The sequence below is a fragment of the Magnolia sinica genome, chromosome 3 (genome assembly GCF_029962835.1).
Source record: "Magnolia sinica isolate HGM2019 chromosome 3, MsV1, whole genome shotgun sequence".
In the NCBI taxonomy this organism is placed as follows: domain Eukaryota; kingdom Viridiplantae; phylum Streptophyta; class Magnoliopsida; order Magnoliales; family Magnoliaceae; genus Magnolia; species Magnolia sinica.
Window position 1 is genome coordinate 127,877,540 of NC_080575.1, and position 25,565 is coordinate 127,903,104.

Here is a 25,565-nt window from a genome sequence, read left to right on the forward strand (position 1 = left end):
CAGATTGGATGGAAAATAAACGATATGGTGGGCCTTACGAATATTTTAACGGTGAAAATCGTAATCCCATATGGTATTTGTGGTGTGGTTCAGTTGAGCTTTCGATATGGTTCATTTTTTGGTTGATAGTCTAGAATGATCTAGAAAAATGTATGAACGGCATGGATATAATAAATACATCCTTGTGGGGCCCATGTAACTTTGATCTCCTTTGAACCGTTCGTACAACTCGGAGCTCGAGGATCGTCAGCGCTCGTCTTCGCACGACACGTACCCACGCCAGCTATATAGCTGGTGTGCGGTACACCAGCCAATCCGCTTCCGCTAATCGAACCCAAAAAACAGCGCGCCAAAGCCCCCTCTCTGTTTGTGGATTTCGCTAGGGTTGATTCGGGTCTGAAATGGCTTCTCCTCCATCGAAGCGTCGACGTGAGAAGGAAAGCAAAGGAGGAGGAGAATTGGCTTCTCCTCCATCGAAGCGTCGACGTAAGAAGGAAAGCAAAGGAGGAGGAGATTTGGCTTCTCGTCCATCGAAGCGTCGACTTACGAAGGAAAGCAAAGGAGGAGGAGATTCTCTGAGGAATATGTCACCACTTGTGGTTTTCGCCCACGGCGCTGGAGCTTCTTCCTCTTCCGATTGGATGATCAGGTCCTCTCTCTCTCTCTCTCTCTCTCTCTCTCTCTCTCTACACTCGGTAGTGGTGGGGCCCACCTTTCACCTTTCCAGGCGGTTCATCATGTCTGCCCCAGCTTGGATGGGTGATGCTGCAAAAAGTCCCCCATTGAATAGTCCAAAACCATCTCCATTCTTGCCTGCAAGTGGACGGCCAAACCCTAGAGCACAGAAAAGCCCACAGCCAACGGTGTGCAGATTTAAGAAGCCCAGTAATCGGATGGCTGAAATTGAATACAATGTCAAAATGACCAAATTCCAATCAGTTTTGTTCCCAATCATCATACCTGGAAATAGTTGTGTTGATGCTGAAATCTGGTCGTCCTAACCGGACCTTCTAGTCCCTGCACAGGTAAAACGACAATGTAGACCCTGGCTAAGACAGGGGACCCTCCGATGCCAAAGTTAGACAGGGAATCTGGGTCTATTTGCGTTAGGGTTTTAGTGCATACCTTTCTCTGTAGATTGGGACTCTATTTATAGCCCTGGGGGGAGTTCCGTAGATGGTAAATTCCCCTATTTGGCAGGTGCATATCACAGTTATCTTCCGAGATCCTCGGCAGAGATCTCGGAACGATCTCTGCGATAAGGTCGAGTGGTCGGGCCTTGAACGATCTCTGCGATAAGGTCGAGTGGTCGGGCCTTGAAAGGGCCATGGTAAGTAGCCGAGCTTGACCAGCTAAGGCCGAGCTCGGGGTCTACGGTTTGATGCCGTCCTAATGCTGGTCTTCCAGAGTTGGGTATTCGGCTGGGATTGAGCTTACTTTCAATGTGCAGCCGAACTGACCCCTACAGTAGCTCGTTGGTTGTAGCAACGAGAGCTTGGCAGCGGCGGGACTCTCCGCTTGTGGGCAGGTCGTTGACCTGTTCAGGTCATGCTTGGTCATGCGACCCAGGTTACCTCCCTGGGGATGCTATTCTCTTACACTGGCTGCCTTGGGTCAGTCCATTTTCACCCATAACAAGCTGTAATCACAATTCGAAGACTATCTTAAACAATTGAAATTTTGTTAATTTCTACTATATTGAACTAATTATTGCAATTCAGTTCGATTGTGCATCCAAACACTGGCTAATTACAAAGCTATACGAATGTGCCGATTCTGGCATTGCACTTATGTTCTTTTCCCCTGTAATATGTTTATGCTCGATGATTCTGCAGATGGAAGGAAATGCTAGGAAATGCACTGAACGCTGTTGAAGTAGTTACCTTCGACTACCCATGTGAGTTGATGTTCATACTAACGGTTTGTTTGACTTTCTTCTGTATCATTGCAAGTTCTTTTAACATAATGAGCTTTTCGTTTTTTGATGAAAATCACCTTATGGTAGGCTACTAACATTACAACCATGCCAGCAGAAGAAGCCGACTTTTTATGATAAAGTCTTGTGGAAGAATATTTAGCTTGGAGCTAAACATTTTATCCTACTAAAAGATAATTGTTGCCAATGTGGCTGAAGTGATTGCAGCTCACCAGGGTTTTATTTTTTATTTTTATTTATTTATTTATTTTTTTAAAATTGTGTTATAAAAGTTTCAAATGAGAGAGTTAACCATGGAGATTTCACACAATGCTCATTTTGAATTGAACAGTTTTTCATTCATGCCATGATGCCACTAAAGTAGATATCCAGTCCTCCAACAGTGAAACCTGGCATAGATTGATGATTAATCAAAAATCTCCCCTATCTAGTCCCATACAGTCAATGAACATATTCTAATTGTATATGGACTGTTGGCCGTTACACTTTTGACCATTCATTTTGAAGCTGAAAATCACACGGCCTGTGTTGCCCAGTGGGGAGGTTTTGCAGCACTGCTGAGTGCTTGTTTGTGGTAGGGACCACCACTTGAATGGTCTGACCATGATCACTGGAAGATGGGCCTGCCTGCGTAGAATGATGACGGGACAAAAAATGCTTGACCAAATGAGCTTTTATCTTTAAAATTTTTGCAATGCCTTTGAATCTAAGAATCCTTTTCATTGTAATGTCAAGGCTTTTTTTTTTTTTACCTCTATCTTTAGTAAAACTAGTTCCATGTCCGGGGTCCTTTTTCATGGAAAAATCTTTCAGACTCTCTTCGAAATTTCAATATATGGTTGAAGCTGTAATTTTTCTGATTCAATGGGGAAGGCGTCAATTCCTTCAAACACGACCTTCATAGACTGACTGGAGCAAATGATTGGCAGACATCTCTGGAGGAAAACGCAAAGCTCCACCTGAGGCAGAAAAATTAGTAGAGTACCACTCAGATATCGTCAGAAGGGCTGCTGCAAAACATCCCGGGCATCCACTGATTTTGGTAGGGAAGTCCATGGGTTCAAGGTAATGCTCAAAAGGGATGAGAGCGGAATCGGGAAGAATGGAATAAATTTTTAGTTCTCATTTAATTGGCTTTTAGACGTTTAAATGGTAGACTGGCAGTTGTTCTATGATTGGGTGCCCGCCAAACATCACCTTTCGTCTTTTACGTGGGCTCTCGGAAACAATCGTGGTAGAGGCTCGCATTGTCACCGTTCACATACCAATATGACCCCACCTTGTATTGACCTCCTGACCAACTATTACACACTTGCCCCTAAGGGCAGGCAAGCATTGTGGGATCATGGAGGGGTAGCTGCTGTGCAAACAGCAAAGCACAGAGCACAAAACACATGAAAGGTCATATGCTTGGGTAGTCAGCTGTCCAAAATAGTGGGGAACACACTGCTACATGATTACCATCATTTTAAATAGCTTCGCTATGTAGCATCTAGCTTAACCCTTCATAGCATAGCTTGGCTTTAACACTATGTAGCTTAAGTTGGATGTAGCATATGTGGCATACTCATTTGCATATGCTACACACTACATAGGCTATGCTACATGCTATGTACTTCACACTTCAAAGGGGCGAATGCTATACTATGTGCTATTCACCATTCAAAACGCTGATGATTACCAGCACGACTCATACGCCAACACTGCCAGGTCCCAGGTGCCCCACATTGCATCTTATCACAACCATTGTGCACCACCCAAGTTGATTTCACGAATGGCTTTATGTGCTGATGTCTAGAGTCTGCAGTGCCAGATGAGCCTGCTGAGCATGAACCAACAACCCTCTATGCTGTTCTGAATGATAACTCTTGTTTCTATTTTGACAGAGTCAGTTGCATGGTCGCAGTCAAGGAAGACATACGTACTTCCGCAATAGTTTGTTTGGGTTACCCACTGAAGGTTTATTTTTTTTTCACCTATCTTTCCATTTGATTATCGGCATCTACTGCAATTAATCTATGCCAAGCTTTCATGTATGTTGGTAATATTAGGAATCCTTGAAATTTGCAGTCAATGTTAGCTTTCCATTTTGTAATCAGGTCGTTCTTCTCTGAGGCTTTTGATACACACAGGCACGCATGTGGGCACGCCTATTAACTAGCATAATCATGGTCTATACATGCATATTGGTGCATGGTTGATGTGAAAGCATTGATTTGTATTTCGTATATCATGATGAGAAAGAGGGGATGTACACGCATATATTAGTTAAAGCTTTTGACATAAAGATTGACACAGAAGTTCCAACGCAACAAAACCAGCTCAAGAAAGGAAGAAAAAAACTGTTTTGTTGGTAGCTTGTATGTTCTTTTATTTTCTCCCTTTTTCACGGGATCACTGCTCATTCCTGGGAATGGATGGTTTTTCATCTTTCAGCTGTCCATTTGGGGTTGCCACATAAAAACTCAGGCAGAAAGAGCTTGTGCTCTTTGATTATTCCCCAAAATGGAAGTTAACACTTGAAATTTAAGCTGAAATCAAACACATCACACTTTGTCAGTACATCCAAAGATACCTGAAATTTCATATAGATTCTATTTTTTTGGATTCGAACCCATAATTGAAGGTGGTCTTTGCTTCAGCATTACTGTGTTCAAGTTGTGCGTTGCCTGTTAAAAGGAAAGGAGTGTAGCTATACTTAAGTGTAAAATTGCAGTTGTATGGTACAAAGCTGGTATGTCATTATTGTATGTTTCACTCCAGGGCATAAACAGAGCAGTTCATGATGAGATTTTGTTGCAACTTTCAGTTCCCGTTATGTTTGTACAGGTAAAAGATACATCTTTTTTGAGTTCTGTTATTTCAGATACCTTCCAAGTCATGGAGAATTTTCTGGTGGAATTGTTCTCCTTCAAAAAACATTTTGGTTATCAATGCAGGGTGGTAAAGATGGACTCTGCCCATTGGATAGGCTGGCCACTGTCCAAAAGAAGATGAAATCCGACAATGCGCTGCATGTGATTGATGGTGGAGACCATTCTTTCAAGATTGGGAAAAAGTTTCTGCAGTCAAGCGGATCAAGCCAAGCCGAAGCTGAAGAACAAGCTGTTAAAGCAATTGCAGAGTTCATCTCCAAATCAATTGAAAGTCTAAGGTGACATCTCGTCTTTATGTAAAAAAGAAAGAAAGATGTCTTCTGTTTATGAAAAAGATGTCTTCTTGTTCTGTAGAAGAGCCTTTCTTCTACAACAGTTTGTTTTCTTTGGAAGTTTTTGAAACAAGGAGATAATTCAGTGGAATGCTGAGCTTCCATGTCCCTGAGTGCACATGGCAGGGGATGCTGAACCTTGATATGCCTTCTACTGTCCTTTAATGTGAATGGCCCACAGCTCCAAACACCACATCAATCAGGGAAAAAAAAAACTTTTGACACTCTGGCAATGTGATGGAGGCTACATGGGCATTTGGGAATTACTTAGAAATTGCATACGTGGAATAGAAGTAATTCAAATTAAACTGCTCAACTTATGGCCCCTCATTTAGTTGTATCATGATTCATAAATGAAAAAAGTACACTTAATTGCATACGTGGAATAGAAGTAATTCAAATTAAACTGCTCAACTTATGGCCCCTCATTTAGTTGTATCATGATTCATAAATGAAAAAAGTACACTTATTTGATTATCTATTGGTCTTGAATTCGGCCACGCAGAACACGTGTGAGGTTTGCAGGTGTGTTAGAACCGATTGGGTCCAATTCAAACAGTGACCACCGACCTCTGACGTCGAGATAGAGTGGTATTCGATCGTGGTTCAACCATTCGTCTATTCAACCAACTGTCGTGCACTCATTACTCAGGCGACTAGTGGAGGTTGGGGCTCTTCCTCTAGTGAGCTCTTTTTTTGCCTTGAAAATTCAAGGACTTTCGAAGGTGCAACAATTGTATGGTTGAATGGAAAAGGTTGGAGATGGATGCAGAAAAGATGTATAACTTACCACTACAACGGGATCACTGACCTGACTGAGAGCAGTAGGGTGCTTTAGGGAGTAGCGTGTTGATGAGTGAGGCAAAGGCAATGTTGGGGATTGCAACTATGGTTGGCGCAACGTATGAGTGTAGGCGGACGAGTTCCTAAACTAATATCTTCTTTTAGATTCGGCACGCAGGCGTAGATGGAAAGGAATTACAACTACTAGCTATAGCTAAGACTAAGAGTCGGTCCTTTGTATGCGCAGGGATGGATTGAAACTAAATCTACCCTAAGGGTCTGCTGTCGATGAGCAGTGGAGAACTAAACCTAGATACACAGTGTTGCACTAGATTAAAAGTTCTATAGTTTGATTTTGGATTCAAGGGTTCCTCGCTTTGTATCTGTTTATGCTATTTATAGCTTTCCAAGAGTTGAGAGAACAACCGCTTGTCCACGTTGCGCTTTCATGTGTAACTAGCTGAGAGAGACCGAATATATTTTATTGACCATGATCTTGTCTTTGTTGGACACCCAGAACATGCTCCAGGGCTGTCCTAGCGGAAATAGTTGCTCGCCCTTATTCGGAGATAACCTAAATACCAAAAACACCCCTGAAAAGATTATCTGATCTTCCAATGTCTGGCGCATGCTTCTCAAATATCTTCTATGCCAGTGGCCCAATCTGCATTGTTTATCTGGTTCGAACGGATTTCGGTACAAACACTGCCCCCTCACATTTTTGGCTATTCGACAAAGAATAGCTAGAAATGTGGTAATATATTAATGAGTTGACCACATGTCACGCTCTTTGCTTCTTAGATAACAAACGACCTCTCCGCCTTTTTATTCTTCCTGCTGTACATTGCTATGTGTCATGTATAGAATATGTTTCCGTATCTTTGACACAAGTCTTGTCTTGGAATTCGTTCGAATCAACACGCGGCAATTAATGTTGCACATGCGGTGGCTTTATATACGCTATCTCGTCTCCTTTGCCTCTTTCTGCTTCGTCTCTTCTTTCAAAACCCCATTCCTCATCTGCTACTTATTGCCATGGCTTCGAAGAAATCAAAACTTTCCAACATTCCAGCATCCCCGACCTCTTCTTTTACTACTTTGTTGAAGCCACTTTTCTCTCTTGCTTCCACAAAGGTAATCTTCTCATCCAACTCTGAAGATTCTAATTCTGCTTTGTATCTTGGGCTTGCTTTTCATCCCATTTCTTCTCCCGATCTTTCCGGCATCACCTCGTTCTTTCCAACTGATAAGAGAAAAAAAAAAATCCCGATAAGCCATGAATCTTTCAATTGGACATATCGGGAGCCAGATAAGATCCCTCGATTGTGGCCGAAACCTCCAAAGGAATGGGTAGTCTGGTATCAATATGTCAAAAATCAATTCTCTATTTGCTAGACTGAGATTGGAATTGTTGAATGTATCTATCTATCAGCCTGCGAGATTAAACATAATCTAGTTCTTATTCTCGCGACGGTCTGTTTTCGGAGTCGTTTGACCAATTCATTCCACTTCCGATGTAGCCCCATGAGTCTGACTATTAAGGATGTCTATGCCCTGACGTCTTCCTCCCATCAGGATACCAATTCTATCTGCAGTGTGTTTTTGGTGAACCTCTGTTCAATACTTTTGGCGTTCGTATGTCGTACAACACATTCATGCAGCACAAATGCAAGACCGAGGGGGAGGTCACCCATTAGGAGCATTATACTTTCCTCCTTATGTGGATTTGTTGGTATCTGCTTTGCATCAAAGCTGAAAAAATAACTTAGGATTATGTCGGTCTGGTCGAACTTCTTGCGTCCGGGGAACAATTAGCACTTGCTCCTTTCCATCTTTCTCATCTGTATCCTAGTCTATATACCCTTTCTTCCAAGGATCCTTGTATGATTGGAGGCTCTTTCTGGTTACTTCGTTTGTGGCTTTGCGAGTATTTTCATGAATTTAGTGGCAAATCTCTTGGGACCACTGGCCAATTATCTTCTTACGAATACTGCAGAATCCTGGCTTTTGTAAAATCCACTACCTTTGGTGAATGTCTGAATTATTTCTCCTCTCTTCCACTTGATTGGCCCAATTACTTATTCTGTCGACATCCAAACAGAGAACTTTACCCAAATTAGTTTATCAACAAACACTTTGACACGACCGATGAAGATTTGGTCAACGTCCGACAGAACAACACTTCTAGGAGGAGACATTTATATACTGTAACCAATACATAGGAAACAGAGAGCAAGCCTTTTGGAAAAACTAGAAAAATCGTTTAACAAAGGCATTCTAGGACTATAGAAGTTGCAAGATATCGTTGAATGGTGACAATGTTGGTCCAATAGGTTTGGGTCAAAGTGTCATCCTAGTGGGTATCAAATACGAACAGGCTCGCATATGGGTACTAAAGAGTCATCCTAGCTACGATGCGTGGGAAGGGTATGTACGGTTACCTCATATGTATATATCTTCTTTACGCAATTTCAATTTAACAATGGTATCGAATAACACGCAGGAAGCATAAATATTTCTTGCAACAACGTTACAGGAGGACCAATATGGTGCCTAGGGAGGATGAATTCATACATTGGTTGAAGAGGTAGCCAGAGTTCAACGAATCAATTGACAAAGACTTTAAAGATATAGTGAGAGGATCTCTGAATTTTCTATGCAATATAATAAGTATTGTGTTAACGGTTTCCTCTTCATCACTAAGGACTATTAGGAGAATAAAATGAACCAAAATAGTGGGGATATGACAGAGGGCATGACCACCTTCCGATCTAGTGCTAAGGACAATAATACAATGGATGAAAATCAACCTTACTACCGAGTCGTCGCAGAATCATCCAATTGGAGTACCGATCAGGATACAAGCCCGTCATATTTAAGTATGATTGGGTGAAGGTGATGCATCACATCATTTCTTTTAATGTCGAAGCGAATATGAGATTAGTAAATCTGTCTAGTCTTTATAGTTCAAACAAAGTGGGCGACGAACTGTTCATTCTTGCAGAGCATGCCGTGCAGATTTTCTACTCCAGAGAACCAAAAAATCTAGCACGTGGTCTTGGAGGTTCCAAAAAATAATTTTGTTGAAGAAGAGATGTGCCTTCTATCAAAGCGATTCGAGGCTATAACTGATGTCAATGCAAGGCTCAATCTCACCTCATTAGCAATTGTTGATGAGTTGATATTCAATGAACCTGAAGACGCCAGTGTAATTGTTGAGAAAACAAAGCGATCAGGGATAATCTAGTGAATTGTTTGTACTTCTAAGCATCTAACAAAATGATATTTATTGAAGGAAATCCAATTAAGGTATGAAGAATATAGTGAATTGCTTTTACTTTACCTGTTATCTAAATCGTTTTTTAACCCATAGTGTTTTTTTTTTTTGTTTTTTTTTTCCCTATTGGCCATGAAATAGGCACATGGATTCACAACTAGAGGCATTGGATACGCGCTTGCTCGGGAATATAGATGCGACTGATGCTAGAGGTATTAAGATGGTTCTCCTTAATTAGCTATGTTAATTTCATCTTTCTTATATATTGGCGACAATCCAAGATGTATATTTATATATATAGTTATTCTTTTTATGCAGTTGTGCCAGCTTCTTCGTTCAAAAAGAGAGGCCCTGCGAAGGGTGCTTCTTTAGATGTGCAACCAGATAGAAAAAAAGTCTTAAAGACGAACGAATTCGGGCAACCGAATGAGGATTGTCCCAATCACAGACATTTTGCATCGCATATCGGTGTCCTCACCCGTACTCATATCCCGATCATATACCAGGACTTTCGCCAGGTGCCTCGTGAACACATTCAGACGGTCACAGACACATTGTCACAATTTTATGAGTTTGAGAGTCAAAGTTGGGATGCAAGTCTTATATACATAACACACCGCATCAATGAAACATGGAGGAACTACAAGAAAAGATTGACTGCAAAATATATTAAAGACAATGATCCTGCTGTTGTGAGAGACGGTCCTGTCCCCCCCGGTATCTCTATGGAAGATTGGAGGGTCTTCGTGGATCAACACAGCACCGAACAATTCAAGTGTGCAAGTGCAAGAAATAAAGGCAATCGGGCCAAGCTAAAAGGACCTGCGTGTCTCGGGCGGCGCAGCATGGCTGTTACTCGCCATAAGATGGTATGTGTCTAAAAATAGGTATCCTATTTTAAAATTGAATTTAATTTTGAATTGCCAGTTATCTAACTCAATTAATGATGTGTATTTGAATGATATGTAATGTGACAAAGGCGATGGAGAGGAATCTTACCTCTGATGCTGAGGTAGGTAGAGGTGATGTCTACTTAAGAGCCCATACGAGCAAGGACAAAGTTGTCCAGTTTCCCGACCTTGCTGTATGTGCACCACTCATACCACTTATCATTACCCTTATGAAATGCCAGTGTATAACTTTGAGTTGTCAAGCATCATTTGTTTTTTTGTCACAGGAAAAACTAAACGAGCTTTATAGTAGCAATCCTGCTTCTAGGATGACCGACGTTGATGATGCCCTTACACAGGTACTAATACAATTCAAAAATTACTTGAGTTTCATGGTAATTATGTATTTCCTGATAACCTGATTTGCAATGTTTTGCAGTTGCTTGGTCCTGATAGCAGAGGGCGAATGCGGGGTCTAGGTTGCTCCGTAGGCAAGACCGGGTTGAAGAAGTCAGCCCCTGCTCGTTCAAAGGCAGAGACGATGACAAAAGAAAAAGAGAGCCTAGCGCATGAGATATTAGAGATAAAGAAATCATTAGACGATATAAAGGCCTGGATTGGTATGCAGCAAAAGGCACGGTTTGGTCAAAACCTCTCAACATTTCCAACCGCTCGATCTAGTGAAGCGTCGTCGGTATGCAAGTGTAAATTTGTTATTGTATTAAGCTTACGATTATATTATCAACCTCAAAAATACCAATTTCATTTTATATGTGTACTTGCAGTCGGATATGATATATGTCGGTAAGAGATGCGACTTGCTTGGTTGGGGAAAACGTGGTGTAGTTGCTCGTGGTAAAGTACACGAAGTTGCTTCAAATGCAATTGTCCATACCCAACCGTTGGATGAGGGAGCTTTTGGTGTTGTCCTGACTGAGATTATACAACCTGATGCTCCTTTGTGGAATGAGGATGGGCTCGCATGTACAATTGGGGAGGCCGGTCTGGGATCATTTGTGCAATGGGGGAAGGACTCTTTGAGAATTCAGTAATTTGAACTAATTTTGTACTTTGTAATGGAACATATTCATGGTTTGCATATTTTTCTTCTAGTTACTTTATATGATGTTTGGTTTGTTTTTCTAATTTTGAACTAATTTGGTACTCAGTTGTTAAATGTATTTATAGTCTTAGGCTCCGTTTGGTTAGAACATCAGCCTTTATGAATATAAATTTTCCTCAAACTAAATGAAGCTTATGCTCCTTTTTTAACTACGCCAATGCAAATTTCCTTGCATTGCCGGTCCCAAGCCCGGATAAAGGAGGAGGGAGAAGGGTGCCATGTATGGGTGTAGTTTTTATAACACTCACTCCCATATTCGGGGCTGTCACAAGCACGACCACTCCCATTCCCAAGAAATGATTATGTAAACAGCTACTTGGCCTTATTTTCATTTGTTCTATTTGGGTCTGGGAGATGATATTCAAGCCCAAAATTGGACATGAACAAAGGTTTTATGCTTGAAACAAGGGTACTTTTCTCCCTTCCTATGTTGCTTTGCTATTGATTCCATGTAGCTTTTTCTTTCTTCTGTTTATAGTTGGTTAATTTCGGGATGTCTCTAATGCTTCCATGAAAGTGCTGACCTTAAAGGATATTGAACCTTGCAATGGATATCTCGAATGCTTCCACATCTTTGCATGCATAAGTTGTTTACTTGGATCATTCGTTTGGAATGCTGTTAACATTTAGTGTTTGCAGTCTCGTGATCATGACTCTGGTGGACGCAGCGCATGGAAAACAATGGCATGTTTCCTACGGGGATTCAAGGCACACATTTCTCCTTCATGTCTGAACATTGAATATGAAACCAATATAGATCAGTATTTTATGCTCCTACTACACAATTTGCTTATAACTGGTTGTTCCTCAACATAAATCTTTGATCACAGGACTCTCTTGGTGGAAATTAAAAAAACAACAATTATTGCAAATGTCAGCCCATCTATTTGGTGTGTACCTATTTTCCTAGAGTTCTCTAATTTAGTTTTTTTCTTTGTTTCATATTCTGAATTGTATTTGTTTTGTATTGTGAATCACATCATATTGCTTTCTTGCAGCTCCGCCAATGAAACACTAAGCGCTTTGAATTCTGATCATTTATGAAATTTACGGTGAAATTTTCAGGAAGTTGTTTCTCCTTGGATGAGAAGTTTCTCCTTGGATGAGAAACATCCCATTGCTTATGCCAAAGTGGAAATTGTTGAAGCATCAGACATGAAACCATCCGACTTAAATGGTTCGTTCCACACCAGACCACACCCATGGGAAAAGATATTCTGTTTCTCTGCTTTACCTCTCTCTTTCTGATTTTTCTGTTTTGGATGGCAGAGAGCTACATTGCATAAGGTATTAGAATGGTAATGCATATCTTCCTTCTCTCTCTTGGTAAGACCACTCTTAAGGAACTTTATATCACTGATAATGTTAAGAAACATTTTGATGCTCATGCATGGATTTCTGTATCAGTTTAAAAACCTAAGATTCTTACTAGTGCCGCTTCAAATCCTATAAATTGTATTCCAACTTAAACAAATGTAGGGTGAAAAGACAATCTCTCCACCTTGACATGCCAATCCTTTCTAGTGTTGTGCCTGCCAACCTTTTCTAACAAGAACATGGGCATGAATACGTGGAGTGATTCCTAATGACACTTTCAACCTAATTTGAAGCAGCCAGTGCGGGGACTTTTCTTTTTTTGGTAAATATCATGATATAGTTTCAGTCCTATTATGATTATATTTTTATTAACTTTCGGTTGATCTTAGGGGTGAACTTTTAAGTTTGCAGCCATTAGCATGTTGTGCATGTTAATGGAAATATCATGTTAAAGAAAAGTATGTTAATGGGTACAAATTCATGGGGCGTGTCCACATTCCACATTGTGTCTAATGGGCCTCGTCCACAATGGTGTCTCATGTTCTTGAACTCGAGACATCAATGTTGAAACCTGCCGTCTACCATTGAGCTGCAGGCTTGAACCTGTCTCATGGTTACCCTTAAGTGTGCCACTAGACATATTAATGCAGAGGCATATTCAGGGTGGGCAGCCCGTGTGAGGTGGGTGGCTCGTGTGAACCGGAACCCATGTGAAGTGGGACCCACGAGGGAGGTTCGGCTGAGGTCCTAACTCATTGGATGCGGGGCATGGGTTATGAGATAAAAGGATTGATTCGCCTTGCTCTATTAGTTCGAGCTTAGAGGAAGTGGTTAATTGTCCTACATCAAAGTGGTATCAGAGTGAGAGGTCTTGTGTTCGAGACTCCTCATCGGGGGTGATTAAATCACACCGGGTTCGAGTGCAGTTGCCTATGGGATGCAGGGGCACACTCGGGGTGGGCGGCCCGTGTTAAGCAGGCCCTGCCCGTGGGAAGTGTGTGGCTTGTGTGAAGTGGAACCCATGTAAAGTGGGGCCCACGAGGGGGTTCGGCTAAGGTCCTAGCCCATGGGATGTGGGGCTTGTGCTATAGGATAAAGGGATTGATTTGCCATGCTCTATCAATTCGAGTTTTTAGAGCAAGTAGTTAATTGTCCTGCATCACATATATTCACGTTTTTAGTATTTTCTTAGTATTCACCTTTTAGCATTTTAATGATCATAAATGTATGGGCATTTCCCCCACAAAATTCCTCAAGAATTTTGAGTTTTTCAAACAGTCTTGACTCTTCTATAGCACAGAGATGCCCTTTTGGGTAAATCATTAAAATGCCCTCATCTATTATTTTTCTAAAAAACTGGCAGCTGTGTTGTGGGGCCCATGTGGTGTCTATGACATCCAACCCGTCCAACAGGCACATTTCTCCGGATGATTAGATTGATTTGATTATCAGGTGTTAACATGTGAATTTGGAAGTTTTTGGGCAATGTGCATTGTTTTTATGATATGGCCAACCTGATGGTTGGATGAATTGGATCAACCTGAATTTCGGTTGAGCATGATCAGCATGGTTGAGTGCATCTCAAATTGTTTCATGAGGAGCACAAGTTCTGTTCTACCCGATTGAAGGATTTCTACTGTATAAATGGTTCATGAAAAGTCTAGTAGGTAGAAATGGGTTCACATTCATTATTAAATTTTTATATTATCAGAAATCTATTAATGTTACCATCAGCCACCTTAACTAAAACGAGAAGGTTGAATTGTATCATCTTCTCTTGATGTTTGCTAGTGAGAGCTAAATGGAGGGATTTTTAAAAAATTTAATTTATATATATATATATATATATATATATATATATATATATATTTGTGGAGGTTGAAGAAAAGGTGATTGCAGTATCTATAGAAGCAGCTTTCAAGAATGCAGGACATGCAAGTAGCTGAAATTGTGGTTGTCGTTTGACAACCATGGGAGCTTTTGCTAAGACAGATGTCACCTAGCGAGTACTTCCATAGTCACTTTTGGGAGCTTGTGTCACCTATCTGTCATCATACCTGCTTATTTACTTCCTTTCTACTGCCTTTTTTTTTACAGGAGGCAGCTTCACCAAGAGTTTTTAGATCATCGGGTACCGACTCTTTTAAAGAATTGGCTTGAACCACTTACCAATGGAAGCTTACCCAATATGAATATCAGAACTTCCATATTGAAGATCTTGATTGATGTATGTATATACTATACAGTCTTCTCTCTCCTTGTCAGACATGCTGCAGTGATGATTTGTGACGCACAATGATTTTTTTTCCTTGTAATGCTTGTTATCTACATACTCATGGTCATCCATCATGCGAGTAAGTTAGTGTCATTTATTTTGACCTCACCAAGCGTGTAGGGTCTCTCTCAAAATTGCACAACAAGAAGCATGGTCGTGACTTTATACTTTTCCTACAGGGTCTGATGGTAATGCCACACCTATTGTATAGAACCACCATACAGCATAAAGGAACTGAAAAATCTATAAGAATACAGTGCCATGACAAAGCTGAATAGAAACTCAGAAAGGACACACCACATCCTCAGATTGATACACATTTGTCTGCTGAATTTGGAAAATTTATTATTTTGATTTCAACCATCTATTTAGAAGTTTCCAACTGGCCAGTTAAGACATCAGTTCCATGAAATTTTTATTCTCGACTCATCTAAAATAGGCCCATGATTTGCACAATTTAATTCTGGTTACCTGTATGCCACACTACAATTTGTGCATGCATGTATTTGAAACATCACATTCATCCAGAGTATCAAAGTTTTCTCTTTGCAGCAATAGTACTCAACCCAATTTGAATCCAGTAGTACTGAACCTGATTTGAACTTAAAGCATGAACAATGTTCTCAAATTTGAAATCTGATATTAAATCACAATATGGCTTGAATTGAATCAAATCTCAAATGGACCCATACATCTTAAGAATATCCTTAGTAACTTGTAATTTCTTTAAATGGTTCATTTGACTTGAAACAGTGAAATGTGCATTCTTTTTGTAGGTGCTCAATGCATTGGTCAGTCTTTTATGTAGGTCAGGTATATCTGCGTAGACATTATGGGGTGATGGTTGGCTTCTACGATTGTTTGAATGCCATTATAACTTTATAGAGTAATCACACTTAAAGCAAATGTTCACACCCAGAATATTAGAGATCGAGTGTGTACTCAACTCTTGAAATTCAAGGCAGGACTGACAGCTGTCTTTGGCAATTTCATCGTGTTCTAACAAACATTCGGCTATATTAACAAAGCAATTGTTTCATAACTCACGTTTTTCCTAAGCTGTGATTTCTGCCCCTCGCTTTTTCTTTAGGGTCGTATTCATGGTGACTCTTCGACAATGTAAGACTACCCTGGTCGATACATAACTAATGTTCTTGGCACAGCTAGTTATTGGTAGCTAGACTTATCTCCCTCATCTTAATCATCGATTTTTTCGATACCGAAAGTTCAGTTGGTTGGCCTAAGCGATCTCAACCTGTGGAAATCACTGGCCCAACACTGTCTTTGTCAAAAAAGCCATTGCCGCATTGGATTCTGCATAGAAAGGCTTTACTGTCAACTGCAACTATTTCAACATTCTCTTGTTCCAAAATATAAGGAACTGATGAAGGTACGAAGGGATGCAAAAATTCACATGAATTCAATCTCGTCCAAGGAGAGCGTTATAATTTGAAGTTGATGGCACCACAAAAAAGGCCGTTAGTGCTCTCTTACTTCTGACTGTTAGTTTGATCGGTAGAATTCTTACGGCATCTGTTATACCACCAGTAAAATCAGTGGCAATTACTTCTTTAGCAATCAGGTTGGAATAAGTCTTCCCCAAGTTTTTCAACATGTTTTTTGACAAAATATTCACTACCATCCCGCCCCCATTGTCTATTCAGATACAGGGGACAGGACACTTATTCATGTGTTGATATAATCGGAGAATTAAGATGGAGCGACATTGCATTTGAAGGTTGGTCGAATACTACCTTTTCTGCATGTGCACCTAGTTCAATAGCGATGGTGGACGCACCCTTGTAATACGTTTGTTATTGGTTGGTCGTCTAGTATTTGACCAACGTTGTCCTTGTTTCTTCAACATTGCCTTCGATGCTAATTGGCTTATCTAGTTTAGCCAAGAAATTAAGAGGTAGCGTGAACAGCATATTGCAATTTACTATCAATGGCGGGAGTGTTCAAAATGTGATGGTTGTTGTCGCCTGTATGTTGGATTCTTTGTTATTGGTTGAGTCTATCATTTGTTGAAAATCATTATCTTCCTCTAAAATCTTCGTGTTTGTCAATATTTTTTCAATTAACAAATCTTCTTCTAGAGAGCCAAGATCACTTAAATCCTCTTGTAATGGGCTATTTTGCTTGGTTTTGATAGTAAGTTTTTGCTCATCTTGGGCAGCTTGCATGTTTGCACCTAATGTGACCACTTCGGCCTTCTGTTTCTTGTTTAAATATGTGTCCGGGTCCAATTTCGACTAGAGGTCTGTCGACCATGCATAGTTGGCCTCATTGATCTATTAAGGGTCTGATTTTGCATTTCCATAATCCTTTTCGCCACCCCTAGTCGCTGCAAGTGGCGTTTTTGAGTCCTTGTCATTTCGAAAGGGTATTGCGAAAATTTATGATGGGTGGCTCTGACCCATCAATTGACTGTATCCTCGATCAAATTGACCATTCTTGGTCGTTTTCCATCATAACTTTTGGAAATATCTCGCTGTTTCACACATGGGACAGTTTTCTCTGGGTAAATTGTTTGTTATTTTCAAAGAATGCTATTACTTTATATGTTACCCTGTTTCTTCGACGCATATTATACTTTTGTCGAATGTTGATGTTGAATATCCCTGTGGCATCTTTCGCACTACCTATTTTCCTTGACTGCTGATTCATTATAAGAATAACACTGCCCTCTAGTGTTTGTTTTGGGCTTAGCTCTCGTACCAACATAGTTTGGTTTTATGACCATGTTACTCATTTGTCAATGCAAGATTTATTTTTTTGGTTTTGGCATTCATGTTTCTCATATTTGTGGTGACCATGTTGATTCTCATGGTTGGACGAAATTGGTCGGCGTCAACCAAGAAAGCCTCATTCTCTCTTTCTAGAAATTTGAGCATTCCAAAATCTAGTCTTGTATCACATTTCTGAAAGCAATACAATTTCTAGTTGAATGAGACCACGAGCCATTGCGCTTACAATGTTATATTTTCTTCAATTCTTCTACCAAATGAATCATTTGCTTTGGTAGAATTTTTATGAGCATGGCAGCCAATAAGACACCTTTGTCAGGGCCTTACAAACGAATGATTTAATAAGGTTTTTTTTTTTTTTTTTCGGGCCAAAGCTATCTCATAGTTTAGATCAAAATAATAGGTTCCCGATGATGAGTTTTTTCCTTTGGTTCTCTCCTCGCATAAGCCATTTGTATTTGGGCACTATTCGACAAATCGACCAAATCTTCAAAGCCCATACCCTCGAACTTTCTTCAGAGTTCAATGTCTAAACTTTTTACAACCAATTTAACAAATTGAGCTTCGATAAGAAATACTTGACATTTGTTCTTCACTTAAAAAAAATAATAATAATCAAGTTACGTATTTCTCAACCGGTTCGCGAGGTAGCTGTCTAAGACGTGATAAGTCAGTTAAGGAAAATTCAGTTTAGTCCAATAAACTGAGTATGAAACATTTCTTTCATATCTTATCAAGGCTGAACTAAATTTGCCGGCAAATTAATGTGCTATGTAAATGTCGTGTCTGTCAGCGGATTTGTGAACTATTTTAATTTCACATATTTGTTGGCCAAAAATTCACTGCATTGTACGGCGAAACAGCTAATGTGTTCTATCATAGAGTGGCATGTATGTCTGGAGAATAACGATGACTATAGTAATTTTGCACCTCTAGGTACCTCAGCAAGCCAATCAACCTAGTCTAGGTATGGCTTATGATAAACTAGTTGATTAGTGTGATGACCATAGCGTTTGTCGGTTACCTCATTTATTAATTATTGGAGGCAATCGTATGCCTTGAGTAGGTTACACCACTGAAACCTACCCTCAAGTGTTTCATTGTTCGGCATGAATGGTCCTACACCGAGTGTGTCATGCTTTATATTATTTTCATTTAAGCCGTTGAAGCGGCCATTTTATCCATTCCTCTTAATGCCTACTTAAGATGACATATTTCAGCCTACCAAATCTGGGTTTGTCCATGTGGAGGGCTAATTGGTGATTTCGAATGAGCATTGCCGAATCTAGGTACTTCCTAATTATATTGACAGTAATCGGGTAACCTATCATTATGGAATGTTATAAGCATATTTATAGCTTCAGCTTCTGTTTGAACCCTAAAGTATTTGGCTTACACACTTCCTTGTTCAGTTAGTTCTCATAAGCTAACATTAACACTACCGAAAACTCAATTAGCATCTACAGAGTTGTGTTGGGATTATGACCTTACTTTCGAAATAACTGAAAGTTGAAGGTTAGTTATCTTCGGCTCCGCTTGCATTGAAAATGCCTTGGGAGCCTGGTTAAGATCATGTTCTTAAATATTTTCACTAACTTGAGTAGATTATCTACTTATGTTATAAATTTAAATTGATAATGGTACATATGTTTCACAGGGCGTGCCAAAACAGTGTTGGTCTCAAATTCGACCACACGGAACACGTGTGATGTTTTCGGGCGTGCCAAAACCAATTGGATCCAATATAAACCATAACCACCGGCCCCCGTCATCAAGATAACGCCGATAAAGCGGCATTCCATCTTGGTTCTATATAAGACGTGCAGGCAGTAAGGACTAGACTCCTCTATCCTACACAGCTCATGAGACATTGAAGTTCTACACAGCTCATAAGACATTGAAGCTCTTTGGGGCCCACCATGTTGTACATATGAAATCCACTCCATAGATTAGGTGCACCTCCATATTCTAGGCCTTGGGGACAAAATCAGGCAGATCCAGAGCTAAGGCGGGCCATACCATAGGAAATGACGAGGATGGGATGCCAACCGTATATTCAAGTGTGTGGCCATGGTGTGTATTTTGCATCGAGTCTATTCATCAAGGCAAGCTTAAAAAACCATCCTGACTCTGGTGGGCCACAATGAAAGTAATTTGCAGATTTTAAAACAAATTTACAATGCTCCCATTGGTGTGACCCATTTGAGTATCTTTTGCATTTCTCGTGAAGATAAAAGGGTAGTCACATGATGGGCTAACGGGATTTCACACGTGGTGAACCCTGAAGCTTGGTTTTTTTATACACATTACTTAAAACAGTTGTTGCTGATGATTCAGTTAGGAAACCATTGAGACAATTGCAAGCAGAGTAGCCTATATGATTTATATAAAGTGATCCAACCATCCATCTCAATGGTATACCTACAGCCCAAATTCCATCATTTATATCCGTCTGAAGAGTGTCCAACCATGTTTGGATTTCCCCGTTATTTCTGCATAGCGACCACTGATGAGTGGGACAATCCAGATCAGTGGCAGACGGTGTCCAAAAAACGCTGGTCGCAGGCAACCCTAGGTCAGGGGCCATGGGCATCTGCTGTCAGATGAACTCATCCCTGTTGCTTGAGAGTGAGGCCAACCATTAGGTGGGCCACCATTTATTAGCCCATGCATGACAATAGGCATCTATTTATCAGGTGGGCCACACTATTATAAAGTTTGTACAACTAAAACTCATTGGCCCCATAACAAACACACAAACCGAGTTTCGGCCAAGTAGACTCAATCACATAATGCTAACCGTTCAATCACTAGGCAAAAGCTGAATCGTAAAGAAAAGAAACAAACTGGAAGACCATTCACATCCCGTGCCAGCACGGCACAAGTGATGTAGAGAGGGTCGCGGACAGTTACATGGCCAAGATGGATCAGAAAAGGCCCGGTCGATGACAGAAGTGATCCGGACCATCCAACCTTAAATCAGGCATATCTCGCAATCCGGAACGAGTTATCGGATGTAAAATATATGATTTTAGGGTAGAACGCGCTACTTTAGCCAACCAACCCTGCTACGCCGGGTTGCGTTGCGTAAGCCAAATTTGCGAAATACCACCAGATTGGTCATTTCCCTATTTTAATTCCCTTTTAAAAATAAATAGTAAGTTTTGGTTTGATTATAACTCTTCATCCATTGCCCTCTAGGAGTAGCCAAATAGGACACTTACTATTTTTTGGCCGAAAACCTTGCGCATAGTAGACATCGGTCTATAAATAGTAAGTTGCTAATTCTACGAGTTTTAGTTGTAGTTTAATTCTAATTTCTTTCTCATTCCATGGTATCCTTATTTAAAGGGTTGTGAACTCGTTTTTTTTTAATTCATTAATCAATTTCGAATTTATTAGAATTTATTTCTATTTTTCTTGCTTTCTTTCGTAGTGGATTCGAGAAATCTCCGTGAGGGGTAAAGAGAATGGTTATCCCCTTGAGGAAGAGGGTGCTCGGCCTCACGTCCTTGCCTGTCAACAAGTATGCGAGATCAGGACCCTTCAACAGGCAGGCCCCACCGAGTCCCTTCACCAGGTGGGATTTAACTTGTAAGTTGAATGTAGGTTTTAATCAACGTTTCCCATACACACTTCTGTTCAAACTCTTGTGGGTATGTGGCCCACCTGATGAAGTGATCAATCTAGCCTGAATGTTGGGTCAGGTCAAAATCAAATACGTGGTGGGGCCCGCATGATTAGTTTCCATCCCTCCCAAGTGGGCCAAACAACAGCCTTAGCAAGCCATAAAAATTGATAATATAAGATGGGCAATAATCCAACACAAGTATTGAGTAAATTATCTAACATTCAGAAAAATAAAAATAAAATGCAATGGAACAGCCAAACGCTACCTTCAACAACTAGTTTCTAAGACTGGCCGATGAGGACATCCTTGTAAGGTGTGGACACAGGCACCGATCTTGGTTGCTGTGGTTCTTGAGTCAGTTTCGTTCTCCTCCTCTGATCTTCCAAGATCAACGGCACCTGACCTTCCCTTTCTCTGATAAGACGCTCCTGGGCTCCACCACGCAGCTTCTCCAGCCTCACTCCATCCATTTGCTGCATCTTGAATACCTTCACCACATTCAGCAGTCCCCCAATAAACAACAACAGACTCCCATAGATTCCTAACCAAACCCAGCACTTTCCCTGCATTGATTGAAAAAAAATAAAAATAAATGGGGACCCACCGTCCATCACCGATAGTGATTATCAATACATAAGAGAAGTAATCGGGGAGCACGTGGGGCAGGCCATTCAGTGATCTAGACTGTTCATCAGATGGACTGATAGTGGTCAACGAGAACCTGAATAGTGCAATTGACAAGTGTAGCCAATTTTCCATATGAAGCAACGGATCCCATTGATCAGATGGTCGAACCCATGTGAAGGATGTCACTAGATAAGCAATCTGTATCACTATGGACCCCACCTGTATGGCATGTTGGCCAGATGAAAACAGGCCATTATAATACAATGCCTAGATTTTGAAGGATGTTGCTTTTCATTCTGTATGAAGACTTACTAGTAGCTTTATGCCATGGTGCATCAATTCAATGTACCCATGACGGTTAAGAGCCCCGCCGACCAAGAACAGCAAGCTTCCCATCAGAAATGGTATTTGAACACCCTTCTGAAGAATCTGGACATGACCATCTGCTCTCTCATAGATTTGAGAAGAGTTGTGGATCGACCCAATAACCCACAGAGCTGGCCCGGCTATTAGCAAACTCAAAGCATGCTTTTCCAGCCTAAAATCATACCCTTTCTCCTTCTGCAATTCAATATGAAAAAATACACATTGAGCATAATTCTAGAACATGGAACCTAAAACATGCTGTTGTGATCATTTTCTCATCTTGGCATACCACTGCAACATCATCTTAGTCATTCGATTGCATCGCTTGCCCCTCGATGTCCTAGGGCCATGAATCGGACCAACTTAGATCGTGCGGTGGCTATGTATCTTCTAATTCAATTCCCAATAGAGGATTTTGTGTCCTCCATAGCGCATTTTAGAGGGGACAAATAAAGAGGAATTTACTATCTTCAGCTATCTGTGTAAGTTGGCCCCACAGTTTTATGATCCTAACCATTGACAATATGGGTATACCATGGATGGTCCACGCCTACAGAATCTCCTAGACTGGAAGATCCATCTATTTGTAGGCGATTGTTTAAAGATTAAGGTCATTAATTACCAATGTGGGCCAATCATATCAATGGTCTGGATCAGTAGACCATTGACCCCACTTACACAAATGCAAATAACACAATCCTTAGGTATCATCACAAAATTCCTCTAACCAAATACAATTGCATGCGGTAGAGCCATCTCTCCACAGACCACGTTGATGGGTGACGTGCCTATCTGGGCTGCTCATCTAGTTGACTTTATGATGGATGGCTGAAATTTCAATGGGTCACCACTATTAGACAATCCTATCCGTCACTTTTCTTCAATTCCCCACACTGAATCTTTGAACACCAACTACTTCTGTTTAACACTGATCAGATGACTACGATCATTCAGTCTGTGTATTTCCAACTACCCACCATCCACTGTAGGGGCCTCTAGATGGATGGTCCCAAATAATTGTGGAGACATGGCTACCTTATTCGGCTCCTTTCAAGGGAAACGGATTGGCTACTCCCCCTGCCACCAGCCTGTGGCTGATGCTCGGTGCTCTTTGGGCCCCACCATGATGTATGTGTTTCATCCATGCCGTTAATCCATTTTTAAAGATAATTGTTAGAAAAAAAAATGAGAGGGATATAAATCTCAGGTGGACCACACCACAGGAAAACAATAATGATTGGATATCCACCATTAAAATCCTCCTAAGGCCCACTGTACTGTTTATTTGACATCCAATCTGTTGATTAGGTCATACAGAGTCAGATGAAGGGAAAAATAAAAAATAAAGATCACCTTGATCCAAAACTTTTATGGCCCCCAAAAAGTTTTTAATGGTTAACATTCATTCAACACTGTTTCCTGTAATGTGGTCTACTTGAGATTGGGATATACCTAATTTTTGGTTTCATAATATAAAATGATCTATAAAAATAGATGGACGGCATGGATGAAACACATACATCATGGTGGAGCCCACAACACCGACCATCAGCCATTGGCTGGTGGCAGGGGAGTACCCAATCCATTTCCCCTTTCAAGTGCATTCTAGAGGGACACAAATGAATTTTTATTAAAAAAGAAAGAAAGAAGATAAATCTACTCCCAGTAAACTGCTAAAAGAAATCTTGCATCAAGTTATCTACCCCTGGCGCATCTTAGAGAGGACCATGATCAATACCTCCCAAGTAATCTGCTAAAAGGGTAAAAGTATCCACACAGCGCATTCTAGAGGCATCCTTAAACTAAAAGGAAGATAGTGCAAATTGCCAGAGATTGAAGCAATCCTACTTTCATACATACCTGAATAAGCAAGAAAAGAATGCCTAAGAAGATTAGCATCGATCCCACCGCCTTTACGAGAGGGACAGCGAATTCAACCAGTGCGAGCTGTATGTCCAACCCCATCAACGACCACCGATAATCGATCCCGGCCATGTGGGCCAAGAGATCATGAACGTTGACAGCGGCGATGATCGCAAGGCCTATAAGAAGCAAGACGAGGCCTGATTTGGCATCTGAGCCGGAGAGCTGTGCCGTGAACCCGCCGACGAGGAGAAATGAGGCGAATACGTAGAGGCCGGCATTCACGTATTCCCATTGGTTCCGCATGAGGCGGGGGCCGTATAATCGGCTTTCTCGTGCCGTCGCTAGCTTCACCATAATGGAATTTCGGCCTGAAATGTCGAAACTGCCGATCCTTTTGATTACCCAGATGGGCTTTTGGTTGGATTTTTGTTGGGATGGCCGGAAATTGTCTTGTTGTGAACGGGGATGCCTGGAAAACTGTAGGGAGGGGGAAGAACTGAGAGAGAAGATGAAGATGTAGAGAGAACTTGCGGTTTGGAATAGATACGTGTCTTTCTGCATGAGATCTATGAAACAGGGCATCTTTACACGTAGCCTGTCCGTATTTAAAATGTCGTGGAAATTGATGACTGAAGCGGATTGCCAGTGGCATGACGTGGCCAAGATCTGTGGGGCCCACCGTAATTTATGTGTTTTATCCTCGCCGTGCATCCGTTTTGAAAGCTAATTTTAGGAAATGACTTTAAAAAAGATAAAGATTGAACGCTCAACTGAACCACACCACAGAAAACAGTTAGGATTGAATGCCCACCGTTGAAAATTTCCTGGGGGTCATGAAAATTTTGGATCAAGCTTATATTTAAGTTTTGCAGTCACCTTACGAAGGTTGGATGGCAAATAAACCATCACGGTGGGGCTAGGAAGTTTTCAACGGTGGGTGTTCAATCCCCACTCCTTTTTTTTCATGTGATCCATTTGAGGTTTGGATCTGCATCATCTTTGCCTTAAAATGATCTGATAAAAAAGATGGACGGTGCGGATAAGACACATACATCAAGCTGGGTCCCACAGATCCCGGTGGCGCAGACAATCCGCTTCCATGGATGACGTCAGAGAAATGATCCAGAGCTCTTTGGAGACCTGTAACACGTAGTGCTCCCAATCGCACCGGCATTCGGGACACAGGACGGCCCAATCAATCGACTCTGGAGGCTGCTCATGTTCTCATGCCATGTATAAAGCTAGAAACTATTGTGTTATAATCATGCTTCATTGATGATCCTGACCCATTATGCTTCATTGATGATCCTAACCTTTGGATTTTGGATTTAAGTTCAGCCATTAAATAGTCATTTTTATCTTCATACACGCCCGTGGCCTGGGTCGCATAGAATCCAGATCATAAACGGTTAAGATGAGAACGAAAACAGGCCCTGTATAAAACACATCAGTCGGATGGTCCAAGCTATTGTGGCTACGAGTGGCAATTAGCGGGTTGGGACCGAGCCCGGTCGTT

At 41.0% G+C, this 25,565-nt stretch overlaps 2 protein-coding genes and 2 long non-coding RNA genes across 7 annotated transcripts; 3 read left to right on the top strand and 1 right to left on the bottom strand.

Moving 5' to 3' along the window:
- The first annotated feature begins 308 nt into the window (after window positions 1–308).
- LOC131241252 (uncharacterized) lies at window positions 309–11,343 on the top strand. Of its 3 annotated transcripts, none has more exons than XM_058240004.1 (12): window positions 309–649; window positions 1,836–1,897; window positions 2,866–3,001; window positions 3,823–3,895; window positions 4,700–4,765; window positions 4,876–5,090; window positions 9,346–9,416; window positions 9,523–10,073; window positions 10,184–10,288; window positions 10,382–10,453; window positions 10,534–10,788; window positions 10,880–11,343. In XM_058240004.1, exons 1-12 carry the CDS (start codon window positions 402–404, stop codon window positions 11,144–11,146), a joined length of 2,121 nt encoding a protein of 706 aa, XP_058095987.1. In that variant the 5' UTR covers window positions 309–401; the 3' UTR covers window positions 11,147–11,343. The 3 variants fall into 3 exon arrangements, with proteins under 3 accessions (XP_058095987.1, XP_058095989.1, XP_058095988.1); XM_058240006.1 differs by having other exon boundaries at window positions 10,184–10,216; XM_058240005.1 differs by lacking the exon at window positions 4,700–4,765.
- Window positions 691–1,687, top strand: LOC131241256 (uncharacterized). Its single transcript, XR_009168990.1, has 2 exons — window positions 691–1,263; window positions 1,301–1,687. It is a non-coding gene; the product is annotated as an uncharacterized LOC131241256 (long non-coding RNA).
- A 292-nt stretch (window positions 11,344–11,635) lies between the features above and the next one.
- LOC131241254 (uncharacterized) lies at window positions 11,636–15,855 on the top strand. The gene is made up of 5 exons (XR_009168989.1): window positions 11,636–11,944; window positions 12,048–12,111; window positions 12,306–12,856; window positions 14,632–14,761; window positions 15,586–15,855. It is a non-coding gene; the product is annotated as an uncharacterized LOC131241254 (long non-coding RNA).
- A 5,482-nt stretch (window positions 15,856–21,337) lies between these two features.
- On the bottom strand, window positions 21,338–24,646 carry LOC131241257 (uncharacterized). Of its 2 annotated transcripts, none has more exons than XM_058240010.1 (3): window positions 24,044–24,646; window positions 22,130–22,378; window positions 21,338–21,678 (listed from the first exon to the last, which is right to left on the bottom strand). In XM_058240010.1, exons 1-3 carry the CDS (start codon window positions 24,629–24,631, stop codon window positions 21,472–21,474), a joined length of 1,044 nt encoding a protein of 347 aa, XP_058095993.1. In that variant the 5' UTR covers window positions 24,632–24,646; the 3' UTR covers window positions 21,338–21,471. The 2 variants fall into 2 exon arrangements, with proteins under 2 accessions (XP_058095993.1, XP_058095992.1); XM_058240009.1 differs by having other exon boundaries at window positions 21,338–21,753.
- Window positions 24,647–25,565: the final 919 nt, after the last annotated feature.

What these genes read in the sequence shown, in the direction of transcription:
- LOC131241252 (XM_058240004.1), top strand. Translation starts at nt 402, where the DNA reads ATGGCTTCTCCTCCATCGAAGCGTCGACGTGAGAAGGAAAGCAAAGGA. An exon ending in TTCCCGTTATGTTTGTACAG is followed by an intron (nt 4,766 to 4,875) that starts GTAAAAGATACA and finishes TTATCAATGCAG; the next exon opens with GGTGGTAAAGATGGACTCTG. An exon ending in GATCTAGTGAAGCGTCGTCG is followed by an intron (nt 10,789 to 10,879) that starts GTATGCAAGTGT and finishes GTGTACTTGCAG; the next exon opens with TCGGATATGATATATGTCGG.
- LOC131241257 (XM_058240009.1), bottom strand. Translation starts at nt 24,631, where the DNA reads ATGCCCTGTTTCATAGATCTCATGCAGAAAGACACGTATCTATTCCAA. An exon ending in TTCTTTTCTTGCTTATTCAG is followed by an intron (nt 22,379 to 24,043) that starts GTATGTATGAAA and finishes ATTGAATTGCAG; the next exon opens with AAGGAGAAAGGGTATGATTT. An exon ending in ACCATGGCATAAAGCTACTA is followed by an intron (nt 21,754 to 22,129) that starts GTAAGTCTTCAT and finishes CAATCAATGCAG; the next exon opens with GGAAAGTGCTGGGTTTGGTT.